This window comes from Bos taurus, chromosome 22, assembly GCF_002263795.3.
Source record: "Bos taurus isolate L1 Dominette 01449 registration number 42190680 breed Hereford chromosome 22, ARS-UCD2.0, whole genome shotgun sequence".
Lineage (NCBI taxonomy): Eukaryota > Metazoa > Chordata > Mammalia > Artiodactyla > Bovidae > Bos > Bos taurus.
In genome coordinates this window covers 38,794,391-38,808,757 of record NC_037349.1, presented here as the reverse complement: position 1 = coordinate 38,808,757, position 14,367 = coordinate 38,794,391, and the positions used below count along the sequence as shown (strand labels likewise).

General features: G+C 40.5%; 1 protein-coding gene across 19 annotated transcripts in view; it reads right to left on the bottom strand.

The window, feature by feature from the left end:
• The window catches only part of CADPS (calcium dependent secretion activator), a 471,511-nt gene that overhangs the window by 93,031 nt on the left and 364,113 nt on the right, over window positions 1-14,367 (bottom strand). For 6 of the 19 annotated variants that reach the window (XM_059879760.1, XM_059879761.1, XM_059879762.1 and 3 more), the window contains 4 exons: window positions 8,592-8,698; window positions 3,945-3,965; window positions 2,607-2,763; window positions 1,642-1,783 (listed from right to left, as the gene is read on the bottom strand). In XM_059879760.1, coding sequence (XP_059735743.1) covers window positions 1,642-1,783; window positions 2,607-2,763; window positions 3,945-3,965; window positions 8,592-8,698 — 427 coding nt within the window. 19 annotated transcript variants of the gene reach the window in all.

Here is a 14,367-nt window from a genome sequence, read left to right as displayed (position 1 = left end):
CACTGCTATTTTCAAAATGTGAGTATTACTCATTTTAACCTTTTCTTTTTTCACAACCATTCTGCACGGGACAACTGTCTTGATTCGAGTGAGCATTTAAAAAAATACACTCATTCATGCTTTATCATCAAAGGTCCCGTTTCTATTCTCATGAGTTGAAAGTCAGCAGAGCTGTATTAAGAAACTGTTGTAAACCTGAGAATTATAAGCGAAAATTTATATATATATATATATTTTTTTGGTACTTGCAAATGAAGAGCTATACTGCCTATTAACCTGCTCAGTAGGGCAAGTCAAGAGACTTCTTATGTGGCTCAGATGTGGAAAGAGGGGGTTGTGGGTTGAAAAAGCTATTTTGCACTGATTCTTTTATGAGTCAGAATCTGATTCAGTGTAATATTAGAAGGGGAGTCTTGATTCAAGAAAACCACTGAAAGACAGGGTGCAAGTCAAGGCTTCCAAGTTGAGAGAAGGCTCCTGAACATCTGTTCTGGCGTGCCTGACAGGGTGCGGTACACACCCCACTTCACTCCATGCTGGTTGCCACATCCCACAGATGTAAAGGACCAAAGGAACAGAATAGTTTTCTTACAGAAAAAAAAAAGAATCTAACAGAGCAAAGCTCTTATCAGGCTTTACTGGAGCTTTTCCAAGCCTATCAGAAAATTCTCTCCCTCAAGAAGTTCTTCAATTCTCCAGAAAAGGCGTGGGGGGAGGGTCTGAGACTGACCCTCTGGCAGCCTTGAGTGACAGCCCTTCTTCCTTGCTGGGAAATAGAGGTGGCACTGAATCTGCCACCCATTTCTAATACGGTCTATCTGCCAAGCAGCTATGGCAACTGTCAAAATCACAACCTATGGGATTTCCTGTACTTGGTCCTATAGGATAGATATCCTACTAGGAAAATAAGTAGTAATTCAGAAAGTTCTAGATTAAGCACAGGCAAACAAGTTTCTGTATTACTATACTCTCCGAGTTTTGAACTACTCCTCGAAGGCTACCCAGGAGACAAGGGTGTTGGGTAGATGAGGAGGGTATGCAGAGTTTCCTAAACATATCTGGCCACAAAGTCCTTTTCTTGAGGAGCATTTCAAAAGCCTAGGCCAAGAAATGACAAACTAGCTCACAGGCCAGTTTCCTGCTTTTGTAAACAAGTTTTAGGGGAATACAGCTACACTTGTTCATTTACTTATTGTCTGTTGCTGCTTTAGCCTACTGCAGAGCGGAGAGCTGATACAGATCGTGTGGCTTGAGAAGCCTAAATATTTACTATCTGGTCTTTCATGAAAAATTTGCTGACTCCTTAGACTCCTATGGAACCCACTTTGGGAAACGTCAATTCCTAAGGGTAAAACCACTAGAGTAAGGTACACAGTACAAATATCACAGGCAGGCTTATATCCCATATAGCTTATCTATCTTGTGCAATAAAACAAAGATTTCATTTCATGAAACATTTCTCAGCCTCTTCCCTGCTCCCCTCCTTGGACAAGGAGGGTATGAGCATCGTAGATGGGAGTAAGGTGTTTGCTCTCTGTCCATGTAAACAATGAACACCATAAGACACCATTAATCCATTTCTGTATGACTCTCCAGCCATTTGCACCCACACTCCGATAGTATCAAAAGAGGTTTCCTTACTTGACTGGTTCCCATGACTCCCGCTCAAAGCCCCTGTGAATGGATTGTGCAATTGAGGACTCCATCAAATCCACATATCTAACCACAAGTGGGGCAAACAGGTCTTGCAGGTGTCTGTGAAATTTTCCATTGCACAAATTATCTAGAACAGATAAGCAAAAGCTCAGTAAGAATCCACAGTAGCTTTATCAGCATACAATGTTGACGTAGAGAGGACCGTTTTCTCTTTTAAATATACTGCTTCTTAAAAAGCCAGAAAGGAGGAGGAAGAGGACAAGGACGAGAAGGAGGATGGGAAGGAGGAGAAGAAGCAAAGCAAACGGTACATGAATGGCACCATGCTTCAATCTGCGTGGAAGGATAACGGAATTCAAAAACCTTTTACTCATTTGTGTCACTCTCCAGGAAAGGGAAAAAAAGCAAGCCCCCCTTAAAGAACAACAAAAGCAAAAAGTGATACTTTTTTTTTTCCTTTAGGTTTTCTTTGTGCCTGCTCCCTTTTCCCCCTTATGTTACCAGGAAGAAAGAATTCTGTATCCCTTCTTCCCTTCATCATTCTGAGGAGGATGGTCTACTTTATGGCTATGTGGTGCTCTAAGACACTCTGAAACACTTAGGTGTTACTTAGCTTGAAATTGTTTTTCATCTAGGAAGCATCTTTTGATTAAAAATTCAAAATGTGTAGAGCTGAAGTTAATTAGCTTGTTCAAGAGCAAATAAAACACACGGGCATGGGCACCCCTTTCTCACTGAGTTTGGGTTTTTCTGCCTAGTGAGGAGAGGGCTTCCCTGCAACAGGATGCTTGCTGGGAGAAAGGGTATCAGCTGTAACCTTTTTTTTTTCTTTAATCATAAAACTCGGAAGAGCTGTTTCCAACGTGTAGCCTGCCTGGGATAAACACATTTCAGTCATCAGTTATCTGCACACTACTTAAGAAAGACAAACAGTCAAAGATGATACATACAATCAGTCCGGAGAAAATCATTCAGCAGCTGAAACAGTGGGAAACTGTCCCACGTGTCTGGAGGCTGCACTTCCAACGCTGCATCCATGTCCACTGCAAAGAGTGACAGGAACGTCTCGGCATGTTCCACCATCAAGTCTGACCACCACGCGAAGGCCTTTGAGATGTGGCAGAAAAACAACAGACGAAGAGGTGATGAGCTTTTTGTCTCCGACCTAAGATGTGAAGTCAAGCCCTGGCTGTTAAAGACTGATTGTGCATCCAGCAGGGTTTGGTAATTTTATTGTAAAGAGAACAGCACTTTTGGATATAGCTGGGCCTCTATGTGGTCCAGGGCAATGTTTTTCATGATTCCAGGCCTGCTTTAGAAATCCGCAGCTGTAGAAATGACAGGCACAGAACTTCTGTTCAATTTACAATAACTCAGTACCTTTTGAGTCATGCTCTTTATCGCTCTTGTTGACTAGTTCTTGCTCTAAAGTATTAGAATTTGGGAGTTTCTTCACTGTGTTTATGGGTTTTCTGCTGGTCTAACTTGAAAATTGGTAATTATTGTTTATTATCTCTGCGCATCTGGGGCTTAATTGTCTGTGGTTTCATACAAGCTCAGCAACTCACGTTTTCCCTACATGTTAGAAATGTTACTCCTATTTCATACCAAGGCAAAGGAAACCATTGTTGTATTGTCACAAAACTTTTGAGTTGAAATCTCTTTAAGCAGGGAGCCTCTGGTTTTGCATCCTGTCTATAGGAAAGATCAGGCTTTAACCTAGGAGACACTCAGTAAGATTAGGACTTTTCTGAGGGTTGGACACATATGTACATTGAAAACCAAAAATATCAGTGAAGTAACTCATTTTCATGCACATGGGTCCTTGGAAATCATTGTGCAGGGTCTCAGAGGTGACATTCACATCAGATGGGCCAGATGTGAATGCAATTCAAAGGCATGCATGCATGTTGACTAATCATTTCTGGCAGGGAGCATGCAGAATGAGTGGCAGTGTCAACAGGCCCCCCTTTTATCCCCTTTTGCTGATTTCAAAGAGAGCAGAAAAACAAAAACAATTTGCCAGCCCTTTTTATTCCCCTACCTCCCCACCCGGTGCCATAAAGTATTTACATGGGAAACACTTTCCAGAGCATTCATTGAAAAAAAGATGGGAAGGCATTTCAAAACATGAAAGATGATTATGGAAATAATTCCATAAATAAAAGAGTTTGTTCAATGGCCAAGCTCTTCTGTGATCTCTTAGTTATCTGGGGATATTCTAACAGCCACCAGGAGGCAGAACAGGGGTCCACCTCTCTTCTTTCATGAGATTTCATTTTACTTACTTCTCCTTTATCAACATGTGGCTGGTTTGCAAATTAAATGGAAAAAATCAAGTCATGGACCATTCTGCAAGGGCAGCTTGGCTGGAAATAAGACACCTGCTGGTTCCATTTTAACTTACAGTAAAACCTCAGTGATTCAGAGTAAGGGAAGAGAAGAGATGCTAGTCTGTCAGCAAAACACCTCAATTACTGGGCTTTCTAAAAAAGAACGATCATTTAGCCGCTTTTCAAAGCAGTATATACATGGGAGCCCAAGTACAATGTATTCATTGATTGGCTATTGCTAAGCGTATGGTAAACTTAAAAGTATTTTTAAAATTTCAAATAATTGTAGATAAATTGACCTATAAATTGAAGTAAAAGAGATGGGAGCTTTAATTTCATAGATCCTGGGATAAAACTTGGAAGAAAAGCCTTTAGAATTTCTAGAGAAAGTTGAGATGGTGTCAAACATTTTACTGAAGAGGAAATTAAAAGAGCCACATCTGAAGTTGACTTGTCACAAATTAGGAGGAACTGGGTCTGAATCGATGAGATTTTACTGCAGTTTTACCACCTGAGGATGAGAGCCCTGGGGTTTGGGGGTTGTTCCACTGACTACCTGGCTAAATCCAGCCAAGGGAGAAACCCTCCACTCCTCCCCCAGAGCTCTCCTAGCCATCTGCCTTCTAGGCAGAGACCTTCTAACACTCAAACTTGCTCAAGTTCCACTGCTGCCACCCAACCCTGTGTGGAGGGCTGATTCTCATCAGTCCTGATGGAGGGCATCTGCAATAATCACAAAGGCATACCAAACACTGGCTGGTACTTATGCTTTAGTTATTTGTTCCACTTTACATCTTCAGGGTGAGTCCAAAAAAATAGTAACTGGGGAGACTGAAATGCCTTCCCAGACACAATTTTGCTCTAGGATGACAAGAAAAAAAAAAAAAAACACAAAATGAAACAAAACAAAAACTAATCCTAAATGCCTAAAATAAAAATTTTCTCAGACCAACCTCATACCTGGTTCTTACCAGCTTTACTGAAAAGTTGCAAACCAGAGGCCTTAAGAAGCACCCATTTTTACTCTCTACAGAAAATTTAGTCCCTTGTTAGAATCTGATAAATTATTGAGAAATTATCTACAGCTGTTATATTAATAATCATATAGATTGGCAGCCCTATGAAGAACAATGACTACTGTGGTATGAATTATTACCATTAATATCTGGCAGAGAAACCTGGTATTCTAGTGAAGGAAGAGAGATTAAATAGGGGATTGTTGGAGAAGTGAAGTCCAAGTTTATTTTTCTATACCCACAGTAATTCTTTCAGAACCTCATAATCAAACCTGACTCACTAAGGAGAAGAAAAAGATTCAGGCAAGAGCAGTAATCACCAAAAAAGCCATTTCTTAATTTTAATCAAATGAACAGAGTCTGTGAACCTGGACTGGGCAAGGCAAAGGTTTAAAATAAAACAACAACGACATCTATATTTACTTTAAACTTGCTCATACAGGTGAATGCTATTTTTGTACATGTCTATGGGTGTCTAAAATCTTCAGAAATCTTTTCCAAAGACAAGAAGGAGTTGTACTATGGTTTCTAGATACTTACCCAGCGTTTTTCATTATTTAAAGGCAAAGATGTATACTTTAGGGGTATGGTCAACCACACTGAACACACTCTATATTTTCTACACAAACTACATGTATATATGTACCCCTATGTGTACCACAATACATATATACATATACATACGTATACATAGAGAGAGAGATTGGGAAAGTGAAGTTAACAGCACATGAAGGTATAATTCCTGTGTGTGTGCAGGTGTGTATATGCACATAACTTAGGCTCTGAGAGCAGAATTATGTTGTAATTTAGAGATCTGGGTGACAGCTGCTACCATATACTACATGTGTGTGTGCACATGACAGTATTCTTAGCTGGTGGGGGTTGTGTTTTCTCCTGAAATATTTAATTACTTTATATTGGAATTCAAAGTAGTTTTAAGGATTACTGACTTCTGTGGGGGAGGCGATCCCATTTGTCACTTTTATTAGTGTGGTGCCACCAAACAGCATGACTGCTAAGGTCCAGCTAAGATTCATGTTTAGGACTTACTGATTTTCTAGAGTTCACTGGGCATCTAGAGAAGATGGCAGTGAGTACTGGTCAGTAGGAGAAAAATTTAATCCTTCATCCTTTTGGCAGCAAAACCTCATCCTCTCATCCTCAGTGTGCCAGGGCAAATTTTACTTCTTTGGTTGCAGCCAAGGGTCTCTTGACCACGCGTTACCCTGAAATCAGCTGGACAGTTTAAAAAAATCACCAGGGCTGAGGGAAATGCCTCTGTGCTCATAGATGGGTGATTTTTGATCAACTGAGTAATGAGGTTTTGTGATTGGGTGAAAGGACTGATTTCGGAAATCTCTACATTTATCAAAAAGCAAACTGGGCCTCTGAATTCCAAAGTATGCCAAAGTTTTCGTTTCTCACTTCTGAAGTCAGTAAATGAGAATAGAACTCAATTTATTTCTGCCCTATTTATGAGTGGCTTTTGAACACTAAGATTAAAATATTTTTGTGATGATGGTTATGAGGGTGTTTTAAGATGGTGATTAGTACTGAGTGAAGAAGGGCTTTTTGGAAAACTGGGGAAAAGAGGCTTCTTTGGAATATCAACTTGTCTTTGGTACCACTTGTGAGTCATTTGGGAAAATGTTCTCCTTTCTCAGACTGCAGTAGCCTCAGAAAATAACTTGATTAAATCAAGCATATGTGTCCATTTCCTTCTTCAATCATTCACTGAAAGAAAACCATCTGCTTTGTATCCATGTCTTCAAAAATCTGGTGTGAAATATTGGGAAAAGCCTCAACACCCAAATCAGGAAAGGACTGGCCAGACCCCTCCATGCCTCTGGGGATGATTCTGTAGATACCCAGAAAGAACATACTTACCATCACAATGAACCCCAGGTGCCCCCATCTGAAAAGAACATCACGTAGGATAGAGTAGGATAAAAACTCTAGCCCAACTTAATTTTCTGTTTGAAGGTGTCTACATTTGGAGGGTGTTTGGCGTGGCCCCTCTTCTCATTCCTGGCTGTGCATTTGCTGGGTGTTGCCGGAGTTAGTTGTACCTACCTCAAGGGGTCTTCACCCCATTCTCAGTGAGGGTTTGGGGGACACCATGATTCGTTGGCACTCTCTCTATATATAAATACTGTATATATGGTTCACATACAGACAGCTGTAGAGGAAGATTAGTATCACTCTGGCTAGCTACTGGTGACTAGGCTCGGTACTCATCTGCTGGGATGAAGGTAAGTACAGACGGACAGAGGAGCTACAACACGCTAAGGGGACAGAGTCAAGGCAGCTAGGAGGCGTGTGTTGGGATGTAACCGCAGTCATTGTTAAGTATTATCAATTGCTTCATGCACGCACAAGAGAATCACCCACATTGACCCTGCTATGGAAGGCCACCCATTTCACAAGCAGTCCACTGGAAATTGCTGTTACATTCCTTGGGTCAGTGTTAGGAAGCAGGGGCACTGGGAAAAGTCCCATTAGAAGACATGGTACTGGAAGGGCATGCACAGACTATGACAGCAGGTGGCTGATTCACTCATTTGGGTCACATACCTCTTTCCCCTGCCACGATCAGCCAAGATTGAGTGGAACAGTAGAAAAACAGGGAGGAAATTTAAATATGCAATCAGGCATTAGTTGGGATGACTGTCTTTATGGCGTATTATTTAACTATACTGTTGATTTTCATTTACTCATGGGAATTAGCATTTTAGGTGCCTTTGACATTACTTTTATTGATGCCCTCTTTTCCCCCTTGTAGATCTGATTGGAGGGGAAGAGTGAGCATGAGTGAGGTTTTTTTACATATGCGATTTTCAGAGAAATGCTTTTAAATCTCAGTTTTGAAACAAGCAGTGGTGTAACAGTTTGATCATAATGAAATCTTGGAATCTTTTCTTGGAAGGGTTGGGTTGTTTAAGTCCCTACAGGTTTGGGATTGAATTAGCCTCTAAATCCCTCAGTGTATAATTATCAAAATAATAATTTTGACAGCGGCTTGTTAAAAAAAAAAAGTAAGCTGTATTTATTTAGATGTAGGTTGGAGAATCAACAAGTTGAACAACACAGAATAATTTGTTTCTGTCACTGAGTTTAGCAACCCAGGTCATCTGAGATTAACAAATGAAGACTCTAGGGTGAGCAGACTAAGTTACGGAGATAAATTCAAGAAGACGGCTCTCAATCCACACACCAAATAAAATAAATCCAAACAACAGTGGTAGCAACAGAAACAGCCACAAAAGACCAAAAAGTATTTCATATGTTCCTGACAATAACCATATGCTGCTTGAATAATTATCTCAGAGATATACTCACCTCTTTGGCTTGTTGCTAGAAACATCTGAAAACTCAAGCTGAAATGTACATCACACAACGCACTTTTTGGCTGTTTTAAACAACCCTGTAAAGGATCCTCCTTGCAAAATTGCCACTTTCATTCGCATTACAAGGTCGGTTAAAAGAAAATGGGAGTTAAGACATCGTATTCACAAAGTTGCCAGTAGAATCAGTCGTGCAGCGTCTTCTGAGGAACGAGAGACCCTGCCCCCCGGCGCCTGCTTACCTCTGCATGGTGTTCTTCGTTCTGCTGAAGAACTTCAATGACTAGTTCAGCAAGACGTATTGTATCTTCCAGCTTTTTGGCAGGAGTGATTAACCGGCCTACATTTTCTGTAGTACAAGAATTTGTGTTAAAATTCAGTGAAAGTGGTGGGCTAATTTTGTGGCCATTAGAACTAGTGGATAAGAAATTCCAAAGATTATCCCTTTTTTTTTTTAGGTTTCATGCAAATGTTAAATGCCACATAATTAGTAGTGAGCAAACCAGAAAGCCATTTTATTATTATTATCACCATCATTATTATAATACATACTAAGAAAAAGCAGTGCTCCAGCTTCCAATTTGCTTATTAAAGCTGTATGAAGACTATGACAGCCCATTACAAATTTAGCGACATTTTGTACACATGTTCTTTAAAGACAGCATAAACGGACTATTGTATATCCTTCTCTAGGCAGTGTTTGTGCTACCTGAGGTGGGATGATGTAACAGAAGCTTAGTCATGATTGCTGCTCCATCTATTTCCTGGCTTTGTCCCTAAACAATATGATAGCACTGTTTTTCATTCAAGGTCGGCATGTTTAACAGGTATTGGAATGTTCATTTTAAAAAAGCAGACTTAAAGGTCTAGCTGTTTTAAGTTGTCCAGGGAGGAGACTGAGAATTAATGGACGTTCCTGGGCCATTAGATAGAAGGCAGGATACAATTTTTAAAAGAACACAGGGTGTAGAGTATTGGATGAAGCGGTTTGTTCACTGGTTGGTACAAGTGAAATTTTATCAGTGAGATGGCAACAATGCATTTTAGGTTCTACTGTATTGAAAGGGCTTTTATTGGACTTAAGAACAAACTGATCCCTGGTTTCCAAACTCTGGTTTTCGTTTTATCCTTTGTAGACTAAATTCATGAATGTTTGGCAATGTTATTATGTTACAAAGAACTGTATTTTTTTTTCCTGTTGGGGTGGGACAAAGAGTAATATTTGAAACCAAGATTTCCTAAGCCAATGAAATGGCCTGAATTCAACCAGTCTAAACTCACAGGTGAACTTGTAGTTTGTGCTTAGACCCCTTCAAATCTTTAAGCCTGAGTCATCTATAGCCTATGGTGTGTAACAGCAGTGTGTATCAGCAATTAGGATCCTTTCGGAGAAGGCAATGGCACCCCACTCCAGTACTCTTGCCTGGAAAATCCCATGGACAGAGGAGCCTGGTGGGCTGCAGTCCATGGGGTCACAACTGAGCGACTTCACTTTTACTTTTCACTTTCATGCATTGGAGAAGGAAATGGCAACCCACTCCAGTGTTCTTGCCTGGAGAATCCCAGGGACGGCAGAGCCTGGTGGGCTGCTGTCTATGGGGTCGCACAGAGTCAGACACGACTGAAGCGACTTAGCAGCAGCAGCTCTTGCCTGGAAAATCCCTTGGATGGAGGAGCCTGGTAGGCTGCAGTCCATGGGGTCCCTAAGAGTCGGACATGACTGAGCGACTTCACTTTCACTTTTCACTTTCATGCACTGGAGAAGGAAATGGCAACCCACTCTAGTGTTCTTTGCCTGGAGAATCCCAGCGACGGGGGAGCCTGGTGGGCTGCTGTCTATGGGGTCGCACAGAGTCGGACACGACTGAAGCGACTTAGCAGCAGTAGCAGCAGAAGCACAGTTCCACAAGGAGGGTATTCATGTGCACAAAAGGACTGCTGAAAATTATTTCAATCTCCTCATCTGAAGCAGATCCACTGTGACTTCAGGGTTTCACCTGCCAGAGAAGGTAACTGAATGCTTCACAGGAAGGGCTGCTGTGCTACTGCTAGTTGGTTGTGTGTGTTTGTCGGGCAAGTGGTAAACAAAATGGTAGGAGGTGGCTAATTTAAAAAGAAGAGAAACAAACAGCTTCTCATAATATGCTCCTAATTTTTTGCGCATTTGTTATATAGGTGATATATATGGAAGATGATTAATAATGTAGGATTTAACAAGAAAGAAAAATTCTATGAAACACTATGCAAAAAGAGTGGTCCAGCCAATGGGAACTATGAACAATGGCTGGGGTTGGTCAGATAATCGAGGTGGTGCAAGTTTCACTCTAACAAGGCCTGATGACTGGTGTGAAAATGAGCTTTCTGGAATCAGGCCAACAGAATGCTCCATTGTCTCTGCCAGGTTCAGGTGGAAGTGTGGCTGCATAGAAGGTGGGGGTTTGAAGGTGGGAGCTGGGGGGAAATAAATCTGCAGATTAGGCAGAGAGTCTCCACCACCCAGATAAGGTAATGTGCACAGCTCAGGGGCTGACAGTTCACTGCCTGGTCCACAGCAATAATACCTGGAGAAAGACTGAGTGACGGGTTTGATACCTGTGCTTCTGGGGTGCCTGGTCTGTTTGTAATTTCACAAATGGACTATTATAATTTCATTAGTAGACTTTCAGGCATTTCTAACAAACATACTGTGTATATATGTTGAGGTAATATGTGTAGAGTGAGGTATTTGCATTTCGATAGTAAATATGCACAGGCTACTTTTTTGTTAGTTGATATTCACATTTACACATCAATTTGCAAATTCCTCATCCTATGCTTATTACCTATTCGACACATACACCCACATACACACATCACACACTTACATACATTTTCTAGTAACCAGACAAGCCTGCACGTTAATACAAATCTGCAGGAAATCCCACTTGGGGCACATCTTTGAAATCTCTTACTCACAAAATAGAGAATACTATCCTTTTGGGCAGAACACTTATCGAATCTAGGGAAATTCTAGATGTCCATGACACACGATGCAAATCATCGTAATGGAAATCATTCCCATCAATATTTTTATGTACTTTTATTTCAAAGATGTAAATGATTTTTGTGTTGGGAGAAATCCAAGATGCATAAGCTAGGATCACCTGAAGATTTGTTTTAATATGCAGTGCTCTGAGATTGACTACCATATATATCAATAGATACACATAAAGTGTACATGTGCACACAATCTTTGAGTGTGTACACTTGTACGCAAATATGTGTATGCCTGATGTATATATACAGACAGTATGTTTAATAAAATCTTTTGCAATTTTGCTTTAACCTGCAACCATTTCATGTAAGTAGGTTACGTATGCTTGAATGTAGAATATTTGATCTTTCAATGGGCCCATATAGCCAGACTTTCATTTATTATTAATTAGCTACAATTCCATTATCTGTAGATCAAGCTACTATATTGAGACACGACTTTATTTTCCTCTTACTTGCATTGTTGACTCACTAGTTAGTACAAATGGTACTAAAGTCAACTTGTTTAAGATGTTGTCTTTAAAGAAAATATTGTGCAAAATCCTGTAGCCCCTCTTCCATCTCCCCAACAGAGATCAAGGAGAAATTTGTGCTTAGAAATGATTTTTTTTTGGGTCATGTCTGCTGTCTGCAATATCTGGAAACATACTGCAATATTCCTATCACCCAATCTTGTACTAGCTGGAGCACTGACAAAGGGGAACTAAAAATACAATATACTTAGTAAACATTTCATACAACAGAATTGAAGCTCATAACATAGAAAAAAAATCATCATGCAAAATGTTATGCAACAATGTTATTTTGTGCTGACACTGAGATTTGAAAATGTTGCATATGTCAGACAGAGCTAGACAAAAAAAATGTGGACATTTGGAAATAATGCTCTCTTTTCAAGTCTCTCAAAACCTATGGTGTCAAACTTGAGAGTCTGAGCCTCAGGTTAGTATGCTAAAGAAAATTTCCAGAGAAATGAACAGAAAAGCAAACTAAACTAGAAAGCTGTCGCATAAAGGAAACATAAAAGTGTACAGTACTTGGTTTTGGCCTAGGCATGCCTTTGAGCCTCTGATATAACATGCTGGTCTGCGTTTGGGTGGGTGGAGGAGGCCCAGGAGGTGGCGGGGGAGCTGCTCGGGTAGGTGAGGAGAGATGGTTAAAAAAAAAAAAAAGTAAAGAGACAAAGTGACTATCACAAAGGTGACAAGTAAGATGACAAACTTGAAAAGAACAACCAAACAAGCAAAAATGATCACACACGAATGGAGAGCTGCTGCTTTCCTGGCGTGACTGCAGCGTTAGAGAGGTGTGACACTGCCTGACGAGGGACGAGACTCTTACCACCGTACTGAGACACTCAGAGGCGGAATGCCTTCATCCGGATGGGAACACATGGATGATGGTGGTGGTACCACGGACCGAAAGAAGATAGACTTTTTGTACAGTAAAGCACACCTAAATGTTAACAGCTGCTTCCTCCTTCCAGATGACCAGAAATAGCACTTGATGTCAACAGAACTGGGGGATATGACTTCTCATCCTCACGAGGCTACTTAATTTCCTATGGAAACTTCGCCCCTCTATGTAAGCCTCTCCAGGCTTCAGCTTCTTCCTCTACAAACTGAGAATATTAACATCTTCTTTTTGTATACCTTGAGGGGTTGCCAAGAACAGCAAAGAAAACAATGCATGGGACGGATCTCCGTAAAGCTTCAGGTGCCTACGAATCTTCACTGTTGTCTCCCACGTGGTGGGAAGGCAGGAATTAATTGCTTTGCAAAAGCAGATGAAGGGCCATTATTAGTTCAATTGAGCTGGGGAATATTCTTGCTCCCTTTGTGGAATTTCAACATGTCAAAATCTGTCATTTTGCGGGGAAAAAAAAAAATGTGTGGTATCTGATTGTTTCCAGCTCATTTAATTATTTTCAATTTGGAATTCTCATGGCTTTTATATTGTGGGTTGAATCATATATAAAAACTTGCCAGCTTATCAAATATGTTACTTGCTATTCCAAATGTTAGAATACGGTAATCAGCACTTGACCCATCTGTCATGTGGCTTACAATATCAGCACAGCAAACATCCTACAACAATAGCCTCTCCTTCAACACAGGCGCACAGCACTATCAGCTTCTGCCATTCTCTCTCTTTAATGAGTGTCTCATTAACCTCGGACCTGGTCCTTTCGAATGGTTTTCATTTATAAAGCAAGCTGGATGGTGAGGGGGACATACTACATTGCCAAGTCTGCTTCTTGGTTTGCTTGAATTTTTCAACTGGGAAAACGAAGTTTACTGCAGGCTTATAGGAAATGGAATTCTAGCAGCAATAATAAAAATACAAGAAATAAGGATAAATATAATATCCTGGCAAAACCATCTCTTAAAAGCAAAAGTTGATATCATCCTTTTCTTGTGGGCTCACCTCAATGTTTGAAATGAAGGACTAAAAAAATATCCTATTCACCAGTCTCCTCTTATTTAAATCTTTTGTTTGGGAAAGATTGTATGTAAATAGACTTTTAAAAAAAAATCAGTATTAAATGACAGCTATATAAAGGAAGGCAATTACTAATCTCTTCTTTATAAAAAGGAATTCCATATTTTATGTCTTGTTAAAATCTGCTTTTCTACCTACAGCAGGGCGCAAAGTTGGGAGCATTTCTGGTAACACCTCTTCTGGTTCTCTGAATGAAAGTGTATTACCTGAGTGTGCAATTCTTAGGGAAACTCCTCATTTATTCTTTCTCAGATAACAAAACCTGTGTAAACCACTTCGTAAGTCACTTTACAAAACAATGAAATGCCCCAGGGCGGATCCATAACGGCAAGGCAGCAGATACGTATTTCAGCTCAATGGGTCTCAATGAAAATTCGTAAAGGGATTCCCTCCTGCCAACTGTCTGTCCAGAATTCTGACAGTGAGGTTTGCCACCATAGAAAAACAAGCTCCCTATTTTTTCCCCTTCACAGAGCAAAACAA